The sequence below is a fragment of the Oncorhynchus mykiss genome, chromosome 20 (assembly GCF_057628025.1).
Source record: "Oncorhynchus mykiss isolate SJ-2025 chromosome 20, ASM5762802v1, whole genome shotgun sequence".
Taxonomy (NCBI): Eukaryota; Metazoa; Chordata; class Actinopteri; order Salmoniformes; family Salmonidae; genus Oncorhynchus; species Oncorhynchus mykiss.
The window spans coordinates 13,224,342-13,249,413 of record NC_143041.1 but is presented as its reverse complement, the minus strand read 5'-3'; the positions used below and the strand labels follow the sequence as shown (position 1 = coordinate 13,249,413).

The following is a 25,072-nucleotide window of genomic DNA, read 5'->3' as shown; positions in this document are numbered from 1 at the left end:
CTGATAGCCAGGTGGAACGGTGGTAAGGATTCACTCCATGGTGCTGAAAAGAAAGCTCTGACATTGAGTCATCTTTATGTAGGCCCTAACAGTTTGTAGGCGCTGTTTGTCACCCTTATAGTGCAGTTGATGTATTGTTTAGTGTTGGGTTGTGTAGTGGCTTTGCTGGCATGCATCTAAAAAATATATGTTTTGTTTGCCCCACCAAGATTTATATGCTAACATTGTCACTGCTAACAGATATTGTAGAATTTATGAGAATTTGGCACTCTACAGGGGAATTTCATGAGGCAATTATCTAGGGCTCGTCAATGTCTAATCTAAGAATACATTATGGTGTCTGAAAGAGAGGACATAGTAATTCATTTAAACTTCAAAATAAAACATGGTGCAGAAGCTATTGAATTTATTTGATGTAGAAACCCAACAAAAAACACAGTGATGTTCATTCAAGGGCGAGAAATTCAAAAGCAAGGTCTTGTTATGTAACTGTGCGTGTGTGTACCCTGGGGTCCTGATAAATCCAAGACATTGACCCACTATTACCTTGGGTTTAGAGATTATTATCTCTATAATGCCATTTGTCAAGGTGCAGTTAGCTTTAACCCGGAACTATGTATGCAGCTGTATTTTCAGGACGAGACACTTTGGACGGAACACATGATAAACGGTTCGTTTTTGACATATGATTTAAATTTCAAGTCTTCCACTATTGTTTTAAAATGTAATTTGCCTTCATGCATGGCAAGTGCCACATTTTTCAGAATAGCTAGCTAACTTAGTTTGTCTAATAATGAACTCTAAATCGCATAAACCTAACCAGTTGAGCGAGGTAGCTAGCTAATCCTGTTGAATTAATTTGTCAACAAACGCACCCACGGTCATCTGCAGCACTGTGGCTAGCACACTCACGTAGCTACTACACTGTGGATGGTTAACTATCTAGTAGGGGAACAATTTTACTTTTAATGAATGGCTGTGCCTTTATTTAGTTACTAACGCTAGCTAGCTACCTATTTGCAATGTACCAGCTATCTGATTAATTGTGTTTTCATTATTGTGTGACAACTGGAGCGCACACGCCGCCGGAAGAGATGAAGTGATTGATAATCTCGCCCGTAATCCATTCCTGTCCTAGTGCCTTGTCTCTTCTGCATTTAACGTTATGACCACAGATCAGTCTGGACCAAACTACAAGCTAGTCTCGCTAGCCGCCTACCAAAGAGACATTTCCTGGACGATTGATGAGTTGTGAAGATGAGCACTCATAAAGCTGCGTTGTGCAAGGTCCAGATTTTAAAGTTATTTCTGACTTCGGCAAGGTGCGGGAGGATCACACGATTCCATGGTAAGAAGGGGGGGCAAACAATGGACACTGCTCTCCAAGTGCATACAGTAATTCACCCTGCTTAGAGTAAAACGACACGTCTACAGGTCTGGACAGAATAGTGATTTAGTAACAGATAATTTATATGTCTGACACTAGCCTATATTGACAGATAAAATTACCATTTAGTGACATAGAATGAGTTAGCTACATACATGGGTCGTCATTGCTCATTCTGGCTTGTGTCTATACAGGTGTGTGTGGACTTTCCACCTCCACACCTGCCTCCAGTGCCAAGGTGTGCATAGTTGGAGGTGGCCCAGCTGGCTTCTACACTGCACAACACCTAGTCAAGGTGAGTGATGTCTCAGTGCTACCGTCCCCAAGATTTGAACCATCGGGTAGATGCTTCCCTTAGGCACAAATCTTGGATCAGAGCTTTCTTTCCCAAAATCCTGTTCTAATTTATTGCCCTTTTCCCCAAAGTGTAAACTATGGAGTCCATTCCATGAGGGGAAGTTAACAAGTGCAGACTTCAGGAAGGATAGAGATTAGATAAAAGGGACAGCAGCCAATGTGTACTTTACACCCAGAGTTGACATAATTCCCCACCTACAGTAATCCACCAGACCCAGGTCTTTGTTGTGCTACAGCTCTGTATTGTTTACATAGCTGAGAATTTGATCCTTTGGCCAAAAAAACACATTTATAAACAAAAGTACAGTCAATAGAAATCTATACCGTGTGTGCAAATAGAGTAAGGAGGTAAAGGCAATAAATAGGCCATAGTAATCAAATCAATTTATTTATTTATTTATTTTCTCCCCAATTTCATGGTATCCAATTGTTAGTAGCTACTATCTTGTCTCATCGCTACAACTCCCGTACGGGCTCGGGAGAGACGAAGGTTGAAAGTCATGCGTCCTCCGATACACAACCCAACTGCTTCTTAACACAGCGCGCATCCAACCCGGAAGCCAGCCGCACCAATGTGTCGGAGGAAACACTGTGCACCTGGCAACCTTGGTTAGCGCGCACTGCGCCCGGCCCTGCAGTACAGCGCCCTTAACCACTGCGCCACCCGGGAGGCCCTTATCAAATCAAATTTATTTGTCACATACACATGGTTAGCAGATGTTAATGCGAGTGTAGCGAAATGCTTGTGCTTCTAGTTCTGACAATGCAGTAATAACCAACAAGTAATCTAACCTAACAATTAAAAAACTACTACCTTACACTTGTGTGTATAAAGGGATAAAGAATATGTACATAAAGATATATGAATGAGTGATGGTACAGAACGGCATAGGCAAGATGCAGTAGATGGTATTGAGTACAGTATATACATATGAGATGAGTAATGTAGGGTAAACAAAGTGGAATAGTTGAAAGTGGCTAGTGATACATCTATTACATAAAGATGCAGTAGATGATATAGAGTACAGTATATACATATGAGATGAATAATGTAGGGTATGTGAACATTATATTAAGTAGCATTGTTTAAAGTGGCTAGTGATTATATTTTTACATCAATTTCCATTATTAAAGTGGCTGGAGTTGAGGCAGTGTGTTGGCAGCAGCCACTCAATGTCAGTGGTGGCTGTTTAAAAGTCTGGCCTTGAGATAGAAGCTGTTTTTCAGTCTCTCGGTCCCTGCTTTGATGCACCTGAACTGACCTCGCCTTCTGGATGATAGCGGGGTGAACAGGCAGTGGCTCGGGTGGTTGTTGTCCTTGATGATCTTTATGGCCTTCCTGTGACATCGGGTGGTGTAGGTGTCCTGGAGGGCAGGTAGTTTGCCCCCGGTGATGCGTTGTGCAGACCTCACTACCCTCTGGAGAGCCTTACGGTTGTGGGCGGAGCAGTTGCCGTACCAGGCGGTGATACAGCCCGACAGGATGCTCTCGATTGTGCATCTGAAGAAGTTTGTGAGTGCTTTTGGTGACAAGCCAAATTTCTTTATCTCCTGAGGTTGAAGAGGCGCTGCTGCGCCTTCTTCACAACGCTGTCTGTGTGGGTGGACCAATTCAGTTTGTCCGTGATGTGTACGCCGAGGAACTTGAAACTTACTACCCTCTCCATTACTGTCCCGTCGATAGGGGGGTGCTCCCTCTGTTGTTTCCTGAAGTCCACAATCATCTCCTTTGTTTTGTTGAGTATGCGGTTATTTTCCTGACACCACACTCCGAGGGCCCTCACCTCCTCCCTGTAGGCCGTCTCGTCGTTGTTGGTAATCAAGCCTACCACTGTTGTGTCGTCCGCAAAACTTGATGATTGAGTTGGAGGTGTGCATGGCCACACAGTCGTGGGTGAACAGGGAGTACAGGAGAGGGCTCAGAACGCACCCTTGTGGAGCCCCAGTGTTGAGAATCAGCGGGGTGGAGATGTTACCTACCCTCACCACCTGGGGGCGGCCCGTCAGGAAGTCCAGTACCCAGTTGCACAAGGCGGGGTCGAGACCCAGGGTCTCGAGCTTGATGACGAGTTTGGAGGGTACTATGGTGTTAAATGCTGAGCTGTAGTCGATGAACAGCATTCTCACATAGGTATTCCTCTTGTCCAGATGGGTTAGGGATTCTGAAACTAAAACAGGAAACACCCGTGCTCTGGTCTGTTCACCGCTGGTCCGACCAATCTGATTCCACGCTTCAAGATTGCTTCGATCACATGGACTGGGTTATGTTCCGGATAGCATCGAATTCGCTGATTCGGTGAGGGAGTTTATTAGCAAGTGCATCGGTGATGTTGTACCCACGGCGACTTTTAAAACCTTCCCCAACCAGAAACCGTGGATTGATGGCAGCATTCGCGTGAAACTGAAAGCGCGAACCACCACTTTTAATCAGGGCAAGGCGACCGGAAACATGACCGAATACAAACAGTGTAGCTATTCCCTCCGCAAGGCAATCTAACAAGCTAAGTGTCAGTATAGAGACAAAGTAGAGTCGCAATTCAAATGCTCAGACACGAGAGGTATGTGGCAGGGTCTACAGTCAATCACGGACTACATAAAGAAAATCAGCCCAGTTGCGGACCCCGATGTCTTGCTCCCAGACAAACAAAACCGCTTTTTTGCTCGCTTTGAGGACATTACAGTGCCACCGACACGGCCCGCTACCAAAACCCGCTACCTCCTTCATCACAGCCAATGTGAGTAAAACATTTAAACGTGTTAACCCTCGCAAGGCTGCCGGCCCAGACGGCATACATAGCCGAGAGCATGCGCAGACCAGCTGGCTGGTGTGTTTACGGACATATTCAATCAATCCCTATCACAGTCTGCTGTCCCCACATGCTTCAAGAGGGCCACCATTGTTCCTGTTTCCAAGAAAGCTAAGGTAAATGAGCTAAATGACTATCGCCCCATAGCACTCACTTCTGTCATCATGAAGTGCTTTGAGAGACTAGTCAAGGACCATATCACCTCCACCCTACCTGACACCCTAGACCCACTCCAATTTGCTTACTGCCCCAATAGGTCCACAGACGACGCAATCGCAATCACACTGCCCTAACCCATCTGGACAAGAGGAATACCTATGTAAGAATGCTGTTCATCGCCTACAGCTCAGCATTTAACGCCATAGTACCCTCCAAATTCATCATTAAGCTCGAGACCCTGGGTCTCGACTAGAGGTTGACCGATAATCGGCCATTCCGATTAAAACTCCCCCATACAGAAGACGCCTTCGTCCAATTACTTTTATGTGTAATGTATTGGGCTAACCTTAACCACACTGCTAACCTTATGCCCTAACTTTAAATTAAGATCAAAAAGCAAATGTTTTTATGTTATGATATTGCCCATTTAAACGTTGTGGCTGTGGTAACTAGTGACAACTCTTTTTACTAGAGTAAATGTGGACTCTTGGTCTCTCCAAGATCGCATAGCAGTTCAGACGTCTTTTGTCCTCGTCTTGTCGTGTCCTGTATATATATATATTTACAACTTTTTTTTTTTTCACATACATTTTATTTTTATTTTCCATCAACTCATCTTCTAAACACTCTCCTGCAACCAGCCTCACCAATTTATATTTATAAAAAAGTATTATTTACCTCAGATCTGTAATCCTCCAAGAAGCTAGCCAGAAACTCCAAGAAGCTAGCCAGAAACTAGCCAGGAGCTAGCCCAGAAGCTAATCAGAAGCTAGTTAGCTTCTTTACTGGCAAATCGTTAGTATTCAGCTAACCACGGTTTGTGGTCATCAGCTATCCTTTAGCTCGAAAATCTATCGCCAGTTTTGTACGGCGCAGCGCGGCTCGGAACGGAACATACCGGACCAATTTTTCTCTCCATGTCCCTGGATTTCAACTGCTCTCTGGACATTCATACCCGGATCTCACAGCTAGCTAGCTGCTATCCGTGTGACAGTCGGCTTTCGTCGATTCCGGAGCAAACATCGATTGTTCCGGTGCTAGCCAGCTCCGTCAATCACTCCTGAGTTCCATCATTCACTCCTGGGCTGCAGTCACCTATCCGGACCCGTTTCACTGCCTACGCGGAGCCCCACCGGGCCTTCACAACTGGACTGCCGACGTTATCTACCTGAATGAGATCCGGCTGGCTCCTCTGTCGCGACGTTACCTGAACGCCCATTCTGCGGCCCGCTAACCGTTAGCTGTCTTACCGGCTGCTATCTGAATAGACAATCGGACAATTTATTTATTTTTATTATTATGTTTTCTTCTCGGGCCTCTATAACTATATCTATTGTTCTTATTTTTGTTGTTGTTGTGTGATTTGGATTAATCCCCTCTACCACACGGAACCCCACTAATCTACTGACCGAACGCAAGAGGTGGCTAACAACAGACTCCATCCTATGCTAGCTTGCTACCGATGGCCCGGCTAGCTGTCTAAATCGCTGTGAGCCTCAACCAACCTCTCCACTCACTGGACCCTTTTGATCACTCGACTAAGCATGCCTCTCCTTAATGTCAATATGTCTTGTCCATTGCTGTTCTGGTTAGTGTTTATTGGCTTATTTCACTGTAGAGCCTCTAGTCCTGCTCACTATACCTTATCCAACCTATTAGTTCCACCACCCACACATGCAATGACATCTCCTGGTTTCAATGATGTTTCTAGAGACAATATCTCTCTTCATCACTCAATACCTAGGTTTACCTCCACTGTATTCACATCCTACCTTACCTTTGTCTGTACATTATACCTTGATGCTATTTTATCGCCCCCAGAAACCTCCTTTTACTCTCTGTTCCAGACGTTCTAGACGACCAATTCTTATTGCTTTTAGTCGCACCCTTATTCTACTCCTCCTATGTTCCTCTGGCGATGTAGAGGTGAATCCAGGCCCTGCAGTGCCTAGCTCCACTCCTATTCCCCAGGCGCTCTCTTTTGACGACTTCTGTAACCGTAATAGCCTTGGTTTCATGCATGTTAACATTAGAAGCCTCCTCCCTAAGTTTGTTCTATTCACTGCTTTAGCACACTCTGCCAACCCGGATGTTCTAGCTGTGTCTGAATCCTGGCTTAGGAAGACCACCAAAAATTCAGACATTTTAATTCCAAACTACAACATTTTCAGACAAGATAGAACTGCCAAAGGGGGCGGTGTTGCAATCTACTGCAAAGATAGCCTGCAGAGTTCTGTCCTACTATCCAGGTCTGTACCCAAACAATTTGAACTTCTACTTTTAAAAATCCACCTCTCTAAAAACAAGTCTCTCACCGTTGCCGCCTGCTATAGACCACCCTCTGCCCCCAGCTGTGCTCTGGACACCATATGTGAACTGATTGCCCCCCATCTATCTTCAGAGCTCGTGCTGCTAGGCGACCTAAACTGGAACATGCTTAACACCCCAGCCATCCTACAATCTAAACTTGATGTCCTCAATCTCACACAAATTATCAATGAACCTACCAGGTACCTCCCCAAAGCCTTAAACACGGGCACCCTCATAGATATCATCCTAACCAACTTCCCCTCTAAATACACCTCTGCTGTCTTCAACCAAGATCTCAGCGATCACTGCCTTATTGCCTGCATCCGTAATGGGTCAGCGGTCAAACGACCTCCTCTCATCACTGTAAAACGCTCCCTGAAACACTTCAGCGAGCAGGCCTTTCTAATCGACCTGGCCGGGGTATCCTGGAAGGATATTGACCTCATCCCGTCAGTAGAGGATGCCTGGATATTTTTTTTAAATGCCTTCCTAACCATCTTAAATAAACATGCCCCATTCAAGAAATTTAGAACCAGGAACAGATATAGCCCTTGGTTCTCCCCAGACCTGACTGCCCTTAACCAACACAAAAACATCCTATGGCGTTCTGCATTAGCATCGAACAGCCCCCGTGATATGCAGCTGTTCAGGGAAGCTAGAAACCATTATACACAGGCAGTTAGAAAAGCCAAGGCTAGCTTTTTCAAGCAGAAATTTGCTTCTTGCAACACTAACTCAAAAAAGTTCTGGGACACTGTAAAGTCCATGGAGAATAAGAACACCTCCTCCCAGCTGCCCACTGCACTGAAGATAGGAAACACTGTCACCACTGTTAAATCCACCATAATTGAACATTTCAATAAGCATTTTTCTACTGCTGGCCATGCTTTCCACCTGGCTACTCCTACCCCTATCAACAGCACTGCACCCCCAACAGCAACTCGCCCAAGCCTTCCCCATTTCTCCTTCTCCCAAATCCATTCAGCTGATGTTCTGAAAGAGCTGCAAAATCTGGACCCCTACAAATCAGCCGGGCTAGACAATCTGGACCCTTTCTTTCTAAAAATTATCTGCCGAAATTGTTGCCACCCCTATTACTAGCCTGTTCAACCTCTCTTTCGTGTCGTCTGAGATTCCCAAAGATTGGAAAGCAGCTGCGGTCATCCCCCTCTTCAAAGGGGGGGACACTCTTGACCCAAACTGCTACAGACCTATATCTATCCTACCATGCCTTTCTAAGGTCTTCGAAAGCCAAGTCAACAAACAGATTACCGACCATTTTGAATCTCACCATACCTTCTCTGCTATGCAATCTGGTTTCAGAGCTGGTCATGGGTGCACCTCAGCCACGCTCAAGGTCCTAAACGATATCTTAACCGCCATCAATAAGAAACATTACTGTGCAGCCGTATTCATTGATCTGGCCAAGGCTTTCGACTCTGTCAATCACCACATCCTCATCGGCAGACTCAACAGCCTTGGTTTCTCAAATGATTGCCTCGCCTGGTTCACCAACTACTTCTCTGATAGAGTTCAGTGTGTCAAATCGGAGGGTCTGTTGTCCGGACCTCTGGCAGTCTCTATGGGGGTGCCACAGGGTTCAATTCTTGGACCGACTCTCTTCTCTGTATACATCAATGAGGTCGCTCTTGCTGCTGGTGAGTCTCTGATCCACCTCTACGCAGATGACACCATTCTGTATACTTCCGGCCCTTCTTTGGACACTGTGTTAACAACCCTCCAGGCAAGCTTCAATGCCATACAACTCTCCTTCCGTGGCCTCCAATTGCTCTTAAATACAAGTAAAACTAAATGCATGCTCTTCAACCGATCGCTACCTGCACCTACCCGCCTGTCCAACATCACTACTCTGGACGGCTCTGACTTAGAATACGTGGACAACTACAAATACTTAGGTGTCTGGTTAGACTGTAAACGCTCCTTCCAGACCCATATCAAACATCTCCAATCCAAAGTTAAATCTAGAATTGGCTTCCTATTTCGCAACAAAGCATCCTTCACTCATGCTGCCAAACATACCCTTGTAAAACTGACCATCCTACCAATCCTCGACTTTGGCGATGTAATTTACAAAATAGCCTCCAATACCCTACTCAACAAATTGGATGCAGTCTATCACAGTGCAATCCGTTTTGTCACCAAAGCCCCATATACTACCCACCATTGCGACCTGTACGCTCTCGTTGGCTGGCCCTCGCTTCATACTCGTCGCCAAACCCACTGGCTCCATGTCATCTACAAGACCCTGCTAGGTAAAGTCCCCCCTTATCTCAGCTCGCTGGTCACCATAGCATCTCCCACCTGTAGCACACGCTCCAGCAGGTATATCTCTCTAGTCACCCCCAAAACCAATTCTTTCTTTGGCCGCCTCTCTTTCCAGTTCTCTGCTGCCAATGACTGGAACGAACTACAAAAATCTCTGAAACTGGAAACACTTATCTCCCTCACTAGCTTTAAGCACCAACTGTCAGAGCAGCTCACAGATTACTGCACCTGTACATAGCCCACCTATAATTTAGCCCTATCAACTACCTCTTTCCCAACTGTATTTAATTTATTTATTTATTTTGCTCCTTTGCACCCCATTATTTTTATTTCTACTTTGCACATTCTTCCATTGCAAAACTACCATTCCAGTGTTTTACTTGCTATATTGTATTTACCTTGCCACCAAGGCCTTTTTTGCCTTTACCTCCCTTCTCACCTCATTTGCTCACATTGTATATAGACTTGTTTATACTTTATTATTGACTGTATGTTTGTTTTACTCCATGTGTAACTCTGTGTTGTTGTATCTGTCGAACTGCTTTGCTTTATCTTGGCCAGGTCGCAATTGTAAATGAGAACTTGTTCTCAACTTGCCTACCTGGTTAAATAAAGGTGAAATAAAAAAATAAATAAAAAATGTAAAATATGGGTTTGAATTTGAATTCAATCACTTATTTTTTTTGTCAACTTTTTAAAACTTTTTTAACATCAGTTATCTAAAAAGGCATCAACTAAAAAATATTGCATACGCTGTAGCTTACTTAGACCCTACTTTACATCATTTTAGGTTTTTGTGTTGTGCCCACTATCAGTTGAGACACTACATGCTCTTGAATACCGGGTGGGTGTCATTTCAATCATAGAAATAGAATGGACCAATCCCTTCAGACCACTGCAATTTACCTGGTACACCATTGACATAAACATTTCATTGAAATGTTAAGTTCTAATTACTACCCCAAAGATGGCTGCCGGCCCACCTATTGTCGAATGTCAACTTAAATGGTCGCGTCTATTCTATTATCCATATTCCTATGATTTCATTAGGTTTGCTATGGTATAATTTAACCCTCAGTTCCGATACCCCATCAAAAATTGTCTTTTCATTTATCTGCCTGTCCAGCCCTTATATTTAGCATCACAATGCAGTGATTTACCATTTTCTTTTCAGGACAACCAGGGGCTACAAGTAGAACACAAACCAATTTGACATAAACAGTTGCATTCATGAGTTTTTGTGGCAAAAATCAATAATAAAAAAAGGAAGTCAGCCAAAGCAAAAACCTGATTAAAATTGAATTTATGAATGCTGTAAGTACAAAAAACGACAGAAATGGTTTGCTCACTGGGAAACGAATATCCAACCAGTCCGTGACAACCGTGTAGAGTTTGTGACAGCAGCTGTGAGCTCATTACTTTATTCTAGGCACTGTCCTGAGATTGTCTACCTTACCTTTCAATAACTTTTGTATAAGCTTGTGAGCACCGCTCTAATCACACAGTTGGTATCTATGGCTGCAGAAGAAATAGACATATCCAATGGTATAACGCAGAAGTCTGTAGACACACAATGTGTTTTTCAAGAGGTTAGAAGTCCAAAACGTGCTGGCGTTATGGTGGGACTCATTGGGTTAAAACAACAGACGAAACAGACGAAAAAAAATCTTGAGTTGAGGCGTTTTTAGATAATTGACGTTTAAGGTAAAACACAAAAAAAATGTTTTTTTTCACAAAAGTATACAATAGTTTGACAGCCTTGTTTGCTATCATTTAAAAGCTTACAATCTCAACAGTGATGAAGACATGGATGTCTCATGGTATGGTAGGGTAAGCAATATAGGTCAACTTTGAGCACCTTCTATCCCTTGAATGTCCTGGCATTCAAGTTTTAAAAGTAGCTTTCTGACAAAAAAGTTACTTACAATGGGAAAATATATATATATATATATGGAAGGTTTTGTTCATATCAAAGTGATGCTGTCAAAAAGTGATTGAATTCAAATGGATTTACCCATACTTGGTGATATTAAGAGATCATCTGAGAAATTGTATGTGCACAATTGCCTAATTTGCTTGGAACATATTTTTACAGGCAGCTACCGAGCCTGCTCGTAAACCAGGAAATTACGTCATCAATTGCTGATTACTCTATCAATAGCTCTCATTTGTATTGTGGTACATACAGTATATAGCGACTGGCTGCTACTTGTATATTTCCCATGTGTAAAGATAGCATTATTTGTGGTCCACGGTTGTTAAATGGCATGAATACATTTCCTGCACTTGCACACAAAGCCCTTATTTTAAAATAAAAGCCTACCAAGTCTGACAGTACCCGACAGTGTTGCTCTAGCAATACTGTCGGGTCAAATATAGCCCTGCATATGTCAATAGAGTCAAACTAAAGTAGTACGCAGGCCTGGGCAACACCAATCCTCAGGGGCCTGATTGGTGTCACACTTTTGCCCCAGCCAACACACCTGACTCCAATAATCTACTAATCATGATCTTCAGTTAAAAATGCAATTCGTTTAAATCAGGTGTGTTTGCTGGGGATGGGGGAAAAGTGTGACACCTATCAGGCCCCCAAGGACTGGAGTTGCCCAGGCCTGAGTCAGTGTCAACATATGTTTGGTTCATACTGGCATGTTTTTAAGTGTAAGCAAGGCTTTTTTTGTGTGTGTGTCTGTAAAAGACTCGGACAGATGTTCAGGTGGACATCTACGAGCGTCTACCCGTCCCCTTCGGCCTGGTCAGATTTGGGGTGGCCCCCGACCATCCAGAGGTCAAGGTCAGTATTGATTGATTAAATGATAGCCAGACAGAAGCAGACAAAATGTATATAATGTATTGAATCATGGCATCTCTCCTTCTCTCTCTTCCCTCTTCTCCTCTCTCTCTCTTTTTTTCTTGTGGTCTCGTCAGAACGTCATCAACACCTTCACCCAAACGGCCCAGCATGCCAGGTGTAGTTTCCATGGCAATGTGAGAGTGGGGAAGGACGTCACTGTGGAGGAGCTTCAAGAAGCCTACCACGCTGTGGTGCTGGTGAGACTACACCCCAAAGAGATCTACACCCCTAAATCACTGTGTGTGTCTTTTAAGTGTGAGTATTTATGTGTGTGTGTGTGTGTGTGTGTGTATCCGTAGAGCTATGGAGCGGAGGGGAACAGGACAATGGGTGTACCAGGGGAAGACTTGGCTGGGGTGTACTCTGCCAAAGACTTTGTCGGCTGGTACAATGGGCTGCCTAGAAACAGTGAGGTAATGTTGTCCTAACTATTTACAGAGGTGTTAGGAGAAAGTACTGAGCTTTTAAATCACAGGCTTCGACACACATTTCAGTGATATACAGTGCCTTCGGAAAGTATTTAGACCCCTTGACCTTTTCCACATTTTTCCACATCCTTATTCTAAAATGTGTTAAATGTTTTTTCCCCCCATGTCAATCTACACACAACAACCCATAATGACAAATCAAAAACAGGTTTAGACATTTTTGCTAATTTATAAAAAATGTAAATATCACATTTACATAAGTATTCAGACCCTTTACTCAGTAACTTATTGAAGCACCTTTGGCAGTGATTACAGCATAGAGTCTTCTTGGGTAGAAGCTACAAGCTTGGCCACCTGCATTTGTGGAGTTTCTCCCAATCTTCTCTGCAGATACTCTCAAGCTTTGTCAGGTTGGATGGGGAGCTTTGCTGCACAGCTATTTTCAGGTCTCTCCAGAGATGTTAGATCGGGTTCGGGCTCTGGCTGTGCCACTCAAGGACATTGAGACTTGTCCCGAAGCCACTCCTGCATTGTCTTGGCTGTGTGCTTAAGGTCGTTGTCCTGTTGGAAGGTGAACCTGAGTGCTGAGGTCCTGTGCTGTGGAGCAGGTTTTCATCAAGTAGCTCTCTGTACTTTCCTCCATTCATCTTTCCCTCGATCCTGACTAGTCTCCCTGCCGCTGACAAATGTCCTTACAGCATGATGCTGCCACCACCATGCTTCACCGTAGGGATGGTGCCAGGTTTCCTCCAGACGTAATGCTTGGAATTCAGGCCAAAGAGTTCAATCTTGGTTTCATCAGACCAGAAAATCTTGTTTCTCATGGTCTGAGAGGCTTTAGGTGCAAACTCCAAGTGGGCTGTCATGTGCATTTTACGGAGAAGTGGCTTCCGTCTGGCCACTCTACCATAAAGGCCTGATTGGTGGCGTGCTGTAGAGATGGTTGTGGAACCTTCTGGAAGGTTCTCCCATCTCCACAGAGGAACTCTAGAACTCTGTCAGTGACCATCGGGTTCTTGGTCACCTCCCTGACCAATGTCCTTCTCCCCGATTGCTCAGTTTGGCCGGAGGGGCAGCTCTAGGAAGAGTCTCTCTGTTTTCAAACGTTTTCCATTTAAGAATGATGGAGGCCTCTGTTCTTGGGGACCTTCAATGCTGCAGAATTGTTTTGGGTACCCTTCCCCAGATCTGTGCCTCGCCACAATCCTGTCTCGGAGGTCTACGGACAATTCCTTTGACCTCATGGCTTAGTTTTTGCTCTGACATGCACTGTGAACTGTGGAACCTTATATAGACAGGTATGTGCCTTTCCAAATCATGTCCAATTAATTGAATTTACCACAGGTGTACTCCAATCAAGTTGTAGAAACATCTCAAGGATGATCAATGGAAACAGGATGCACCTGAGCTCAATTTCGAGTCTCATAGCAAAGGGTTTGAATAGTTATGTAAATAAGGTATTTATGTTTCTAAAAACCTGTTTTTGCTTTGTCATTATGGGGTACTGTGTGTGGATTGCTGAGAATTTTATTTAGTCAATTTAAGAGTAAGGCTGAAACGAAACAAAATGTGGAAAAGGTCAAGGGGTCTGAATACTTTCTGAATGCGCTGTACATAAATCTGTCTATCTCGGTCCCTCTCCATTTCTCTTTCTCCATCCTACTAGCTTAGGCCGGATCTGAGCTGTGAGACGGCTGTCATTCTGGGGCAGGGTAACGTGGCACTGGATGTTGCGAGGATACTGCTATCTCCTGTAGATATTCTGAAGGTAAGATATGCTTGCCTGACGACTCATCCCAAATTTAATTCCGCTGCTCTATCGCTCCAAACATTGTCTGAAACTGCCATCCTATAAGTTTTTTGTGTTGACCTCAAAATGAGGGCCCTTGTACACAACTAATTAAACAGCAAATGGGTCATCTCTAGCAAATCTAACGAATCACAATATCAAAGTTGATAACATCATCATGTAGGCTCTGGGCCAACCCATTGGTTTCTGGGACCAATCGGAACTCTCAGAATGTGTTTGCATTCTAGAGAACGTAATGGAGGAAAGCAAACCCGGACTCATTGTGGAGAAGAAACGCTAGTTTGGACAGAGCAATGTGGATGGGTAGTCAGGCTAGAGATATGCTGCCACGTATCTACCCAAATACATTCTATATCTGATCTCTCTCTGTCAAAGCCTGAATCCTGTCATTGTGTATAAAATGTTAAAGCACACAGAAAGAAAACAATCAAAATCTGCATATCTCTGGATTAGAGGTCGACCGATTGTGATTTTTCAACGCCGATGCCGATTTTTGGAGGACCAAAAAAAGCCGGTACCGGTTAATCGGCTAATTGTTCATTATTACAATATATATATTTGTAATAATGACAATTACAACAATACTGAATGAACACTTTTATTTTAACTTAATATAATATATCAAAATCTATTTAGTCTCAAATAAACAATCAAACATGTTCAATTTGGTTTAAATAATGCAAAAACACAGTGTTGGAGAAGAAAGTAAAAGTGCAATATGTGCCATGTAAAAAAGCTAACGTTTAAGTTCCTTGCTCAGAACATGAGAATATATGAAAGCTGGTTCCTTTTAACATGAGTCTTCAATATTCATAGGTAAGAAGTTTTAGGTTGTAGTTATTATAGAAATTATAGGACTATTTCTCTCTATACCATTTGTATTTCATATACCTTTGACTATTGGATGTTCTTATGGGCACTATAGTATTGCCAGCCTAATCTCGGGAGTTGATAGGCTTGAAGTCATAAACAGCGCAATGCTTGAAGCACCGCGAAGAGCTGCTGGCAAATTGAATGAATGCTTATGAGCCCGCTGCTGCCTACCACCGCTCAGTCAGACTGCTCTATCAAATCATAGATTTAATTATAATAACACACAGAAATACGAGCCTTAGGTCATTAATATGGTCATATCCGGAAACTATCATCTCGAAAACAAGACTTTTATTCTTTTAGTGAAATACGGAACCGTTCTGTATTTTATCTAACCAGTGGCATCCCTAAGTCTAAATATTGCTGTTACATTGCACAACATTCAATGTATGTCATAATTATGTACAATTCTGGCAAATGACTTATGGTCTTTGTTAGGAAGAAATGGTCTTCAAGCAGTTCACAACGAGCCAGGCGGCCCAAACTGCTGCATATAGCCTGACTCTGCTTGCACAGAACGCAAGAGAAGTGACACAATTTCCCTAGTTAAACTAAATTCATGTTAGCAGGAAATATTAACTAAATATGCAGGTTTAAAAATATATACTTGTGTATTGATTTTAAAGAAAGGCATTGATGTTTGTGGTTAAGTACACATTGGTGCAAAGACAGTGCTTTTTTTTTGCGCTTGTTAAATCATCACCCGTTTGGCGAAGTAGGCTGTGATTCGATGAGAAATTAACAGGCACCGCATCGATTATATGCAACACAGGACAAGCTAGATAAACTAGTAACATCATCAACCATATGTAGTTAACTAGTGATTATGTCAAGATTGATTGTTTTTTATAAGGTAAGTTTAATGCTAACTAGCAACTTACCTTGGCTCCTTGCTGCACTCGCATAACAGGTAGTCAGCCTTCCCCGCAGTCTCCTCGTGGAGTGTATTGTAATCGGCCATAATCGGTGTCCAAAAATGCAGATTACCGATTGTTATGAAAACTTGAAATCGGCCCTAATTAATCGGCCATTCTGATTAATCGGTCAACCTCTACTCTGGATATATAATTATTGCTAAGTGTCAGGTGTCTCCATGTAACCCCTTCTCTGTCTCATTCCCGTGTAGAAGACTGATATCACCCAGCATGCACTAGATGCCCTGGCAGAGAGCAGTGTCCGCAGGGTGCTCATTGTGGGGCGCAGGGGACCCCTACAGGTGGCCTGCACTATTAAGGTGAGGCTCTGACCCCTAACACTTAACCCCTGACCACTACAGGTGGGTTGCAGAACACAGGGAGCACACAGGTTGATGTCTCACATTTCATGATTCACATTTGATGATTAACATTGTATGTATTTTTATTGTCCAAACACTAAATTATGAATTCATATTTATGAGGGTTTAAAGTTCCAAGTGCAATTGTTTTGTTCTGTAAATCAGGGACTATTTATTACTGCATAGTATTTGTGTTGGTTTTGCATAGTGTGATTCTAGATTGTGGAACCGTTTCCATTCACAACATACAATTGACTGTGACGGTTTGCCATGTGAGTATACGTGCCAAAGGTTTAGCCTTTTATCTGCCTAAACATCCCCACATCTTTATAAATGAACTTTCCCTCAGATCAGGTCAGGGGTAATGTGTTGAATCCACCGTGCCTCCAACTTGGCAATCCCCTATCATTGTAACAAATATTTTGGAAGTTATAGAAACGCATTTATTAATGTCTTCATTTTGTTTTTTTTTCCACATTTATTCGATTAAAATTATATGTGAGCTAAAAATGTAAAAACATGAAACACCTGTAACTTTTTCTACTTATAATTTGTCCTACTTCTTTGACGAACACTTAAGACAACTAGATTACAAAGAGTTAAGAGTTGCGTTCATAACCATCACCTGTGCTTGTATGTAGTTAAATCAACATTTATTTTTGCAAACACTCGTGGGTGTTTATTTGTTGTTGTGTCTAGGAGCTGAGAGAGATGGTGAACCTGCCTGGAACCAGACCAGAGATGGAGGCGTCTGAGTTTGAGGGCATAGCAGAAACTCTTAAATGTGAGACACGGCTGTTTAGTTCCTCTTAAGGTTTCTCTCATTAAAATCTTCTGCTATTGACTTTTATCCTTGTCCTTAGTAATGTGATGTCACACACTAACCCTTCACAGGCCTCAACAGCACCTCCCCCCTCCCTAAGGCCTCTATTGGGACCATCTATCTGACAAGGAATATGCTCCAAACTCCCCCCTCTCAATCATGTCGGAACCCTGCAGACCAGCAGCAGTGTATGTTTGCTCTACCATAACCCAGATCGTCAATGGTTACAGAATCAGATTAACATCCATTTGTAAATTCTCCCTTGTCTTCAAACCAGCATCTCTCTCTCTCTCTGCCTTCCCATCAACCTGTTCCCCATGATAAACTGTCTCTAATCTAGACTGTCCGCTCTGCTATCACAGTCTTGTGAGGGCGTTTCAGAAGTCTGAATTATTTACTCAATTGTCAGTCACATATTCACAGTATTTTCTTAACCATATTGAGTATAGGACTATGGATTTTCATCTTACATTTACATTGAGTCATTTTGAGTCATTTAGCCGACTTACAGGAGAGCAACATACAGAGCAACTTAAAGGAGGAATTAGGGTTAAGTGCCTTGCACATCGCAGATTTTTCACCGACCCAGCAACCTTTCGGCTAAGTGGATGACATAATGGAGATTATCTATTGGAACGGTGCTTCTTCAGACAGCCTGAGGGATTCTTTTTGCACGGAAAAAGAAATTGAAACAAGTTTGACGTGTAGGAGCTAGTTTGGCAACATGTGGTGTCTCGGAAAAGTACCTGAAAGTTTCAACCAAGGGTTAGTGTAGATTCCTATGTGTGTGGGCTGTCTTATTTGGGTTTATGCCTGAACTGTAGGTATGTGTTGATACTTCCCCCCTAGCTTTTGTTCAACTTGTTTATTTTTGTCAGTATAATTTGACTGTAATTGTGTGTGTGTCCTCTCAGCGCTGGCCAGGCCCAGGAAGCGTCTGACCGAGCTGCTGCTGAAGGCTGCAATAGAGACTCCAGGGGAGGAGGAGTTGGAGAGACGAAACAGGGCAGAGCGGGCCTGGGGATTCCGCTTCCTCCGGAAGCCCCTGGAGGTCCTCCCCTCCACTGACCTCATCAGGGCCGCAGGGATACGATTGGCTGTCAATCGGCTGGAGGTGAGCCGGGTGCTTTAGGAATAGATATACTGTGGGATCATCTCTTGAGCTTACCCTCTTACCCTCTGTCGTAATTGATTGTCCCTACCTTCCCAGATAAACCCAATAAAACCTTTTTCATTAAACACAAGACAAGGCCATATTGTCTGAAGCTGGAACAGAGAAGCGCCTAGGTTAAGCTGGCCCCGGCCTCTCTCTGTCTCTCCCCAGGGCGACGGTGAGGGGGTGAGGGCAGTGGCCACCGGTGAGGTGGAAGATGTGGAGTGCGGCCTAGTCATCAGCAGCATCGGCTACAAGAGCCTTCTCATCGACCCCGCCGTCCCCTTCGACGCCCGAAAAGCCATCATCCCCAACACTATGGGCCGCGTGCAGCAGACTGCAGGTGTGTATGGGTGCGTTCGTCTGCCTGCCTTAAACACAAGCTAATTGGAAAAATGGGTCCCTTTTGGATTGAACTGTCCCCGTTAACCTCTCTGTGTGTGTGTGTGTGTGTGTGTGTGTGTGTGTGTGTGTGTGTGTGTCGGCAGGTCTGTATTGCAGTGGCTGGGTGAAGAGGGGTCCCACGGGGGTGATAGCCACCACCATGAACGACAGCTTTGACACAGCCAGGACTCTGCTACAGGACATTGGCAAAGGAACACTGGATGTATCCACCGTCAAGCCTGGCTCACAGGGGGTCTCCGCCCTCCTGGAGAAAAGAGGTACTGCAACTCCTTAGCACTGTGTTGATTATTAAAATGATTCAATTCACTTCAAATAACAACATTTTTCCTGTGAGGAAACTTCTTGTGTGCAATAGTACGTACAGTAAATGCAGTACAGCAGTGTACCGGTGTTACGCCTGCAGTGCTGTTATTTGTGTTTTAACTTCTTGCATGTACTATTTACATCAGGGATAGGCAACTTTGATGGGAGTGGGGGCCACAAAAAAATCTGAATTCATCATGAGGGACCACAGATCCTCTTGGGTCGGCGTACCCACATGTGCATTTCTGTTTTACAGCTAATTACCTGCAATTATACACGTAGATGATGTGAGCAAGACCTCTAAACAGGTCAATGTTCACAAGGCCGCGGGGCCAGACGGATTACCAAGATGTGTTCTCCAAGCATACGTGGACCAACTGGCAAGTGTCTTCACTGACATGTTCAAACTCTCCCTACATACATGTTTCAAGCAGACCACCATAGTCCCTGTGCCCAAGAATGCGAAGGTAACCTTCCTAAATGGCTACCGTTGGTACCGTTGAAGTGCTTTGAAAGGCTGGCCATGGCTCACATCAACAACAACATCCTAGATACCCTAGACACACTCCAATTAGCATAATGCCCCAACAGATCCACAGATGAAGCTCAATCACACGCCACTCTGCCCTTTCCCACCTGGACAAAAGGAACACCTAAGTGACAATGCTGTTCATTAACTATACCTCAGCATTCAGCACAATAGTGCCCACAAAGCTAAGGACACTGGGACTAAACACCTCCCTATGCAACTGGATCCTAAACTTCCTGACAGGTTGTCCCCAGGTGGTAAGGGTAGGCAACCACACATCTGCCACTGTGATCCTCAACACTGGGGCCCTCAGGGGTGCGTGCTCAGTCCCTTTCTGTACTCCCTGTTCACCCATGACTGCGCGGCCAAGCACAACTCCAACACCATCATTAAGTTTGCTGACAACAACGGTGCTAGGCCTGATCACCGACAATGATGAGACAGCCTATATGGAGGAGGTCAGAGACCTGGCAGTGTGGTGCCAGGAAAACACCCTCTCCCTCAACGTGAGTAAGACAAAGGAGATGATCATGGACTACAGGAAAAGGAGGACTGAACACGCCCCCATTCACATCGACGCAGGTGTAGTGGAGCGGGTCGAGAGTTTCAAGTTCCTTGGTGTCCACATCACCAACGAACTATCATGGGTCATACACGTCAAGAAATTCATGAACAGGGCACGACAATGCCTTTTCCCCCTCAGGAGACTGAAAAGATTTGGCATGGGTCCCCAGATCCTCAAAGTTCCACAGCTGCACCATTGAGAGCATCCTGACCGTTTGCATCACCACCTGGTATGGCAACTGCTCTACATCCAACCATAAAGTGCTACAGAGGGTAGTGCGTACGGCCCAGTACATCACTGGGGCCAAACTTCCTGCCATCCAGGACCTAAAGTTGAAGTAGGAAGTTTACATACCCTTTAGCCAAATACATTTAAACTCAGTTTTTCACAATTCCTGACATTTAATCCTAGGAAAATTCCCTGTCTTAGGTTAGTTAGGATGACCACTTTATTTTCAGAATGTGAAATGTCAGAATAATAATAGAGATAATGATTTCTTTCAGCTTTTATTTCTTTCATCACATTCCCAGTGGGTCAGAAGTTTACATACTCAATTAGTATTTGGTAGCATTGCCTTTAAATTGTTTAACTTTGGTCAAATGTTTTGGGTAGCCTTCCACAAGCTTCCCACAATAAGTTGGGTGAATTTTTGACCCATTCCTCCTGACAGAGCTGGTGTAACTGAGTCAGGTTTGTAGGCCTCCTTGCTCGAACATGCTTTTTCAGTTCTGCCCTCAAATTTGCTATATGATTGAGGTCAGGGCTTTGTGATAGCCACTCCAATACCTTGACTTTGTTGTCCTTAAGCCATCTTGCCACAACTTTGGAAGTATGCTTGGGATCATTGTCCATTTGGAAGGACCCATTTGCGACCAAGCTTTAACTTCCTGACTGATGTCTTGAGATGTTGCTTCAATATATCCACATAATTTTCCTCCCTCTAGATGTCATCTATTTTGTGAAGTGCACCAGTCCCTCCTGCAGCAAAGCACCCCCACAACATGATGCTGCCACCCCCGTGCTTCACGGTTGGGATGGTGTTCTTCGGCTTGCAAGCCCTCCCCCTTTTTCCTTCAAACATAACGATGGTCATTATGGCCAAACAGTTCTATTTTTGTTTCATCAGAGCCGAGGACATTTCTCCAAGAAGTACACTCTTTGTCCCCATGTGCAGTTGCAAACCGTAATCTGGCTTTTTTATGGCGGTTTTGGAGCAGTGGCTTCCTTGTCCGAGCAGCCTCTCAGGTTATGTGGATATAGATACTTTTGTACCTGTTTCCTTCAGCATCTTCACAAGGTCCTTTGCTGTTGTTCTAGGATTGATTTGCACTTTTCACACCAAAGTACGTTCATCTCTAGGAGACAGAACGTGTCTCCTTCCTGAGCGGTATGACGGCTGCGTTTTTTTTCTGAGGTCTTGGCTGATTTCTTTTGATTTTCCCATGATGTCAAGCAAAGAGGCACTGAGTTTGAAGGTAGGCCTTGAAATATATCCACAGGTACACCTCCAATTGACTCAAATGATGTCAACTAGCCTATCAGAAGCTTCTAAAGCCATGACATCATTTTCTGGAATTTTCCAAGCTGTTTAAAGGCACAGTCAACTTAGTGTATGTAAACTTCTGACCCACTGAAATTGTGATACAATGAATTATAAATTAAATAATATGTCTGCAAACAATTGTTGGGAAAATGACTTGTGTCATGCACAAAGTAGATGTCCTAACCGACTTGCCAAAACTATAGTTTGTTTACAAGACATTTGTGGTTGAAAAACGAGTTTTAATGACTCTACCCTAAGTGTATGTTAACTTCCGACTTCAACTGTATAAACTAGGCAGTGTCAGAGGAAGGCCCTAAAAATTGTCAAAGACTCCAGCCACCCTAAACAGACTGTTCTCTCTTTTACCGCACGGCAATCGGTACCGGAGCGCCAAGTCCAGGTCCAAAATGCTTCTTAACAGCTTCTACCCCCAAGCCATAGGACTCCTGAATAATTAATCAAATGGGCACTCAGACTATTTGCATTGTCCCCCACCACAACACACACAGTCACTTTAGCCCTACCTACATGTACAAATTACCATGACTAACCTGTACCTCCACACATATACTCGATACCGGTACCCCCTGTTTATGGCCTTATTATTGTTATTTTATTGTGTTAACTCTTTTATTTAGTTAATAGTTTCTTAACTCTATTTTCTAAACTGCATTGTTGGTTAAGGGCTTGTAAGTAAGCATTTAAGGTAAGGTCTACCTACACCTGTTGTATTTGGCGTATGTGACAAATACGATTTGATTTGACCATAGGGTGGAGAGAAATGTTTACGGTTTTTAATGATATCTGGACGAGACTGAATAACAAAATCAATGGAGCCTCCCCCAGACCGTAATTCGACCATGATAACAAGTTTAAATAGCTGGCCGCTAAACTAACTTAGCAATCTAAAAATCTTAGCTGACATTGGTTAATTGAGTGACTATCAAATTGTATGAGTCACATGCGTTGAATACAACAGGTGTCGACCTTCTAGTGAAATGCTTACTTACGAGACCCTAACCGACAATGCAGTTTAAAAACATACGGATAAGAATAAGAGATAAAAGTAACAAGTAATTAAAGACTGACAAAAGAGAAACTGCTGGCGCACAGGCAATTTTCGAAATTGCAACTATTCTATCTTACAAGAATATATTTGTATGTTAAAATTATTATATTTTTTTTAAAGTTTGATCTGAGGGCTTTCAAAAGTGCCCGCGGGTCGCCAGTTGCCCATCCCTGATTTACAGGCTGGAAGTCCCCTAAGGCAAATGGTAATCTTGCTGACTCCATACAGACCTTTCTCTGTCACTAAGATGCCATAAACGGAGCCTGACTAAAGAGAAAGGGATAATAATAACAATGTATCTCCACTGTAATGTAAACTCAGCAACAACAAAAAAGAAACATTCCCTTTTCAGGACCCTGTCTTTCAAAGATAATTTGTAAAATTCCAAGTAACTTCACAGATCTTCATTGTAAAGGGTTTAAACACTGTTTCCCATGCTTGTTCAATGAACCATAAACAATGGACATGTACCTGTGGAACAGTCGTTTCTTTTTTTTGCTGAGTTTAGGTATGTTGAGGACTAAGTATCAGCTTCCACAAGTGTTAGCGTCCACCTTGATATTTTACAAAAACGACCTACCTCCCTGTGCATGACTGTAGGTGTGAAGCCAGTTTCGTTCTCTGACTGGGAGAAGATCGACAGTGAGGAGACGAGGAGGGGAGAGATCAAGGGAAAGCCCAGGGAAAAGATGCTGGACGTGGGAGAGATGCTGCAGGTAGCCCGGGCATAGGGACAAGGGACCACACACACAGGTCATACGGATCAGAGGACTCGACAACCAAGAAGTGAATAAGAACCACTGACCACACACACAACTCTGGTCCAACCCCACTTTTTATGCCACCTACAGGCCACGAACTTGTCTGTCTATGGTACACGCACACGATCAATTTAGTCCCTGACCATCATGCAATGCCAGTCATGCAATACCCAAGTTCCAAGTTGACTTGCCATATGTAATAAATACACTTTACATCTTACTCACCAGAGCTCTCATTGAAACAATGGTGGTGTTTCACTGCAGTACTGGTGATTTTAATGGTTGTGGCTTGGCGCTAATAAAAACAGTCAGGGCCTGGTTTCCCGATAGCGATGGAATTTAGGCATATAAGTGTTTTTAATGATGCATCCATATTTCTGAAGATGTAGTATGTGTTTCTCAATACACCACAGAGAGAACGTTCGCTAAGTGCGTTGTTGAGGCATGTGTCGATACAGATAGGATCGAGACAAAAAAAGGCAGTGCTGCTCTTGGATCAGCGTTCTCCGTTCAAATAACACCTTCAACATTATAATTATTCCACAATACTGTCGATGGATCAGCTCATGGAGAGATTATCGCCTATGGCTGCAAATCTTAAAACACTGGATTTGGCACGTCATTGTGCACATTAGGCTACACATCATGAAATATATTGAGTCAAAAAAATAGACAGTAGCCTAATAGCAAACTAAAACTAAATGAACTTTGAAGTTCCGTATATAGGCCTATGTAGCTGTAGGTCGACTATCTTTTAATGCACTCGTCTGGGTTTTAATTTGAAGCATATTTTTATCCTTTGCTTATTTGTAAGAATTTTAAAGACATTGGCAACTTTATTTGTAGTCAACTTCGTTGTGAAGTTATCGACCGTCAGAGAGACAAATATCTTGATTCTATGTTTAGCGGTGATCTTCTGTGTATGAAGTGACGCGGTAGGAAAAAACGCATCTAATTACGCACTTAGCTGTTCTTACGAGTGGTCTGAGGGAGACGGTAAATAACAAGCGTTTTCAAGTGCAACTTTAGTAACGATGGATTTGTCAAAGAACTCTGAGATTTAACGATGCCCCGTGAAGGTTCTAACAATGAATGTAGCTTTAAGATGACTTATGAAAACTGTACAAAACATTAGGAACACTTTCCTAATATTGAGTTGCACCCCCTTTTTGCCCTTGGATCAGCCTCAAGTCGTCGGGGCATGGACTACAACGGGGATGCAGGCCCATGTTGACTCCAATGCTTCCCACAGTTGTCAAGTTGGCTCGATGTCCTTTCGGTGGTGGACCATTCTTGATACACAAGGGAAACTTTTGTGTGAAAAACCCAGAGGTGTTGCAGTCACCTTATATTTGAGTTTTTTTTAAATACATA

The 25,072-nt window shown here is 43.5% G+C and overlaps 1 protein-coding gene across 4 annotated transcripts; it reads left to right on the top strand.

Moving 5' to 3' along the window:
- The first annotated feature begins 447 nt into the window (after positions 1–447).
- fdxr (ferredoxin reductase) lies at positions 448–24,036 on the top strand. 4 transcript variants are annotated; one of them, XM_021575624.3, is made up of 14 exons: positions 596–670; positions 1,176–1,348; positions 1,582–1,682; positions 12,005–12,100; positions 12,235–12,357; positions 12,460–12,573; positions 14,255–14,356; positions 16,398–16,505; positions 17,247–17,331; positions 17,442–17,558; positions 18,285–18,484; positions 18,695–18,866; positions 19,012–19,185; positions 23,538–24,036. In XM_021575624.3, the coding sequence occupies exons 2-14, from the start codon at positions 1,258–1,260 to the stop codon at positions 23,666–23,668; spliced, it is 1,614 nt and encodes a 537-aa protein (XP_021431299.2). In that variant the 5' UTR covers positions 596–670; positions 1,176–1,257; the 3' UTR covers positions 23,669–24,036. The 4 variants fall into 4 exon arrangements, with proteins under 4 accessions (XP_090068388.1, XP_021431299.2, XP_021431298.2 ...); XM_021575623.3 differs by having other exon boundaries at positions 607–670; positions 1,139–1,348; XM_090212262.1 differs by lacking the exon at positions 17,442–17,558 and having other exon boundaries at positions 448–670.
- Positions 24,037–25,072: the final 1,036 nt, after the last annotated feature.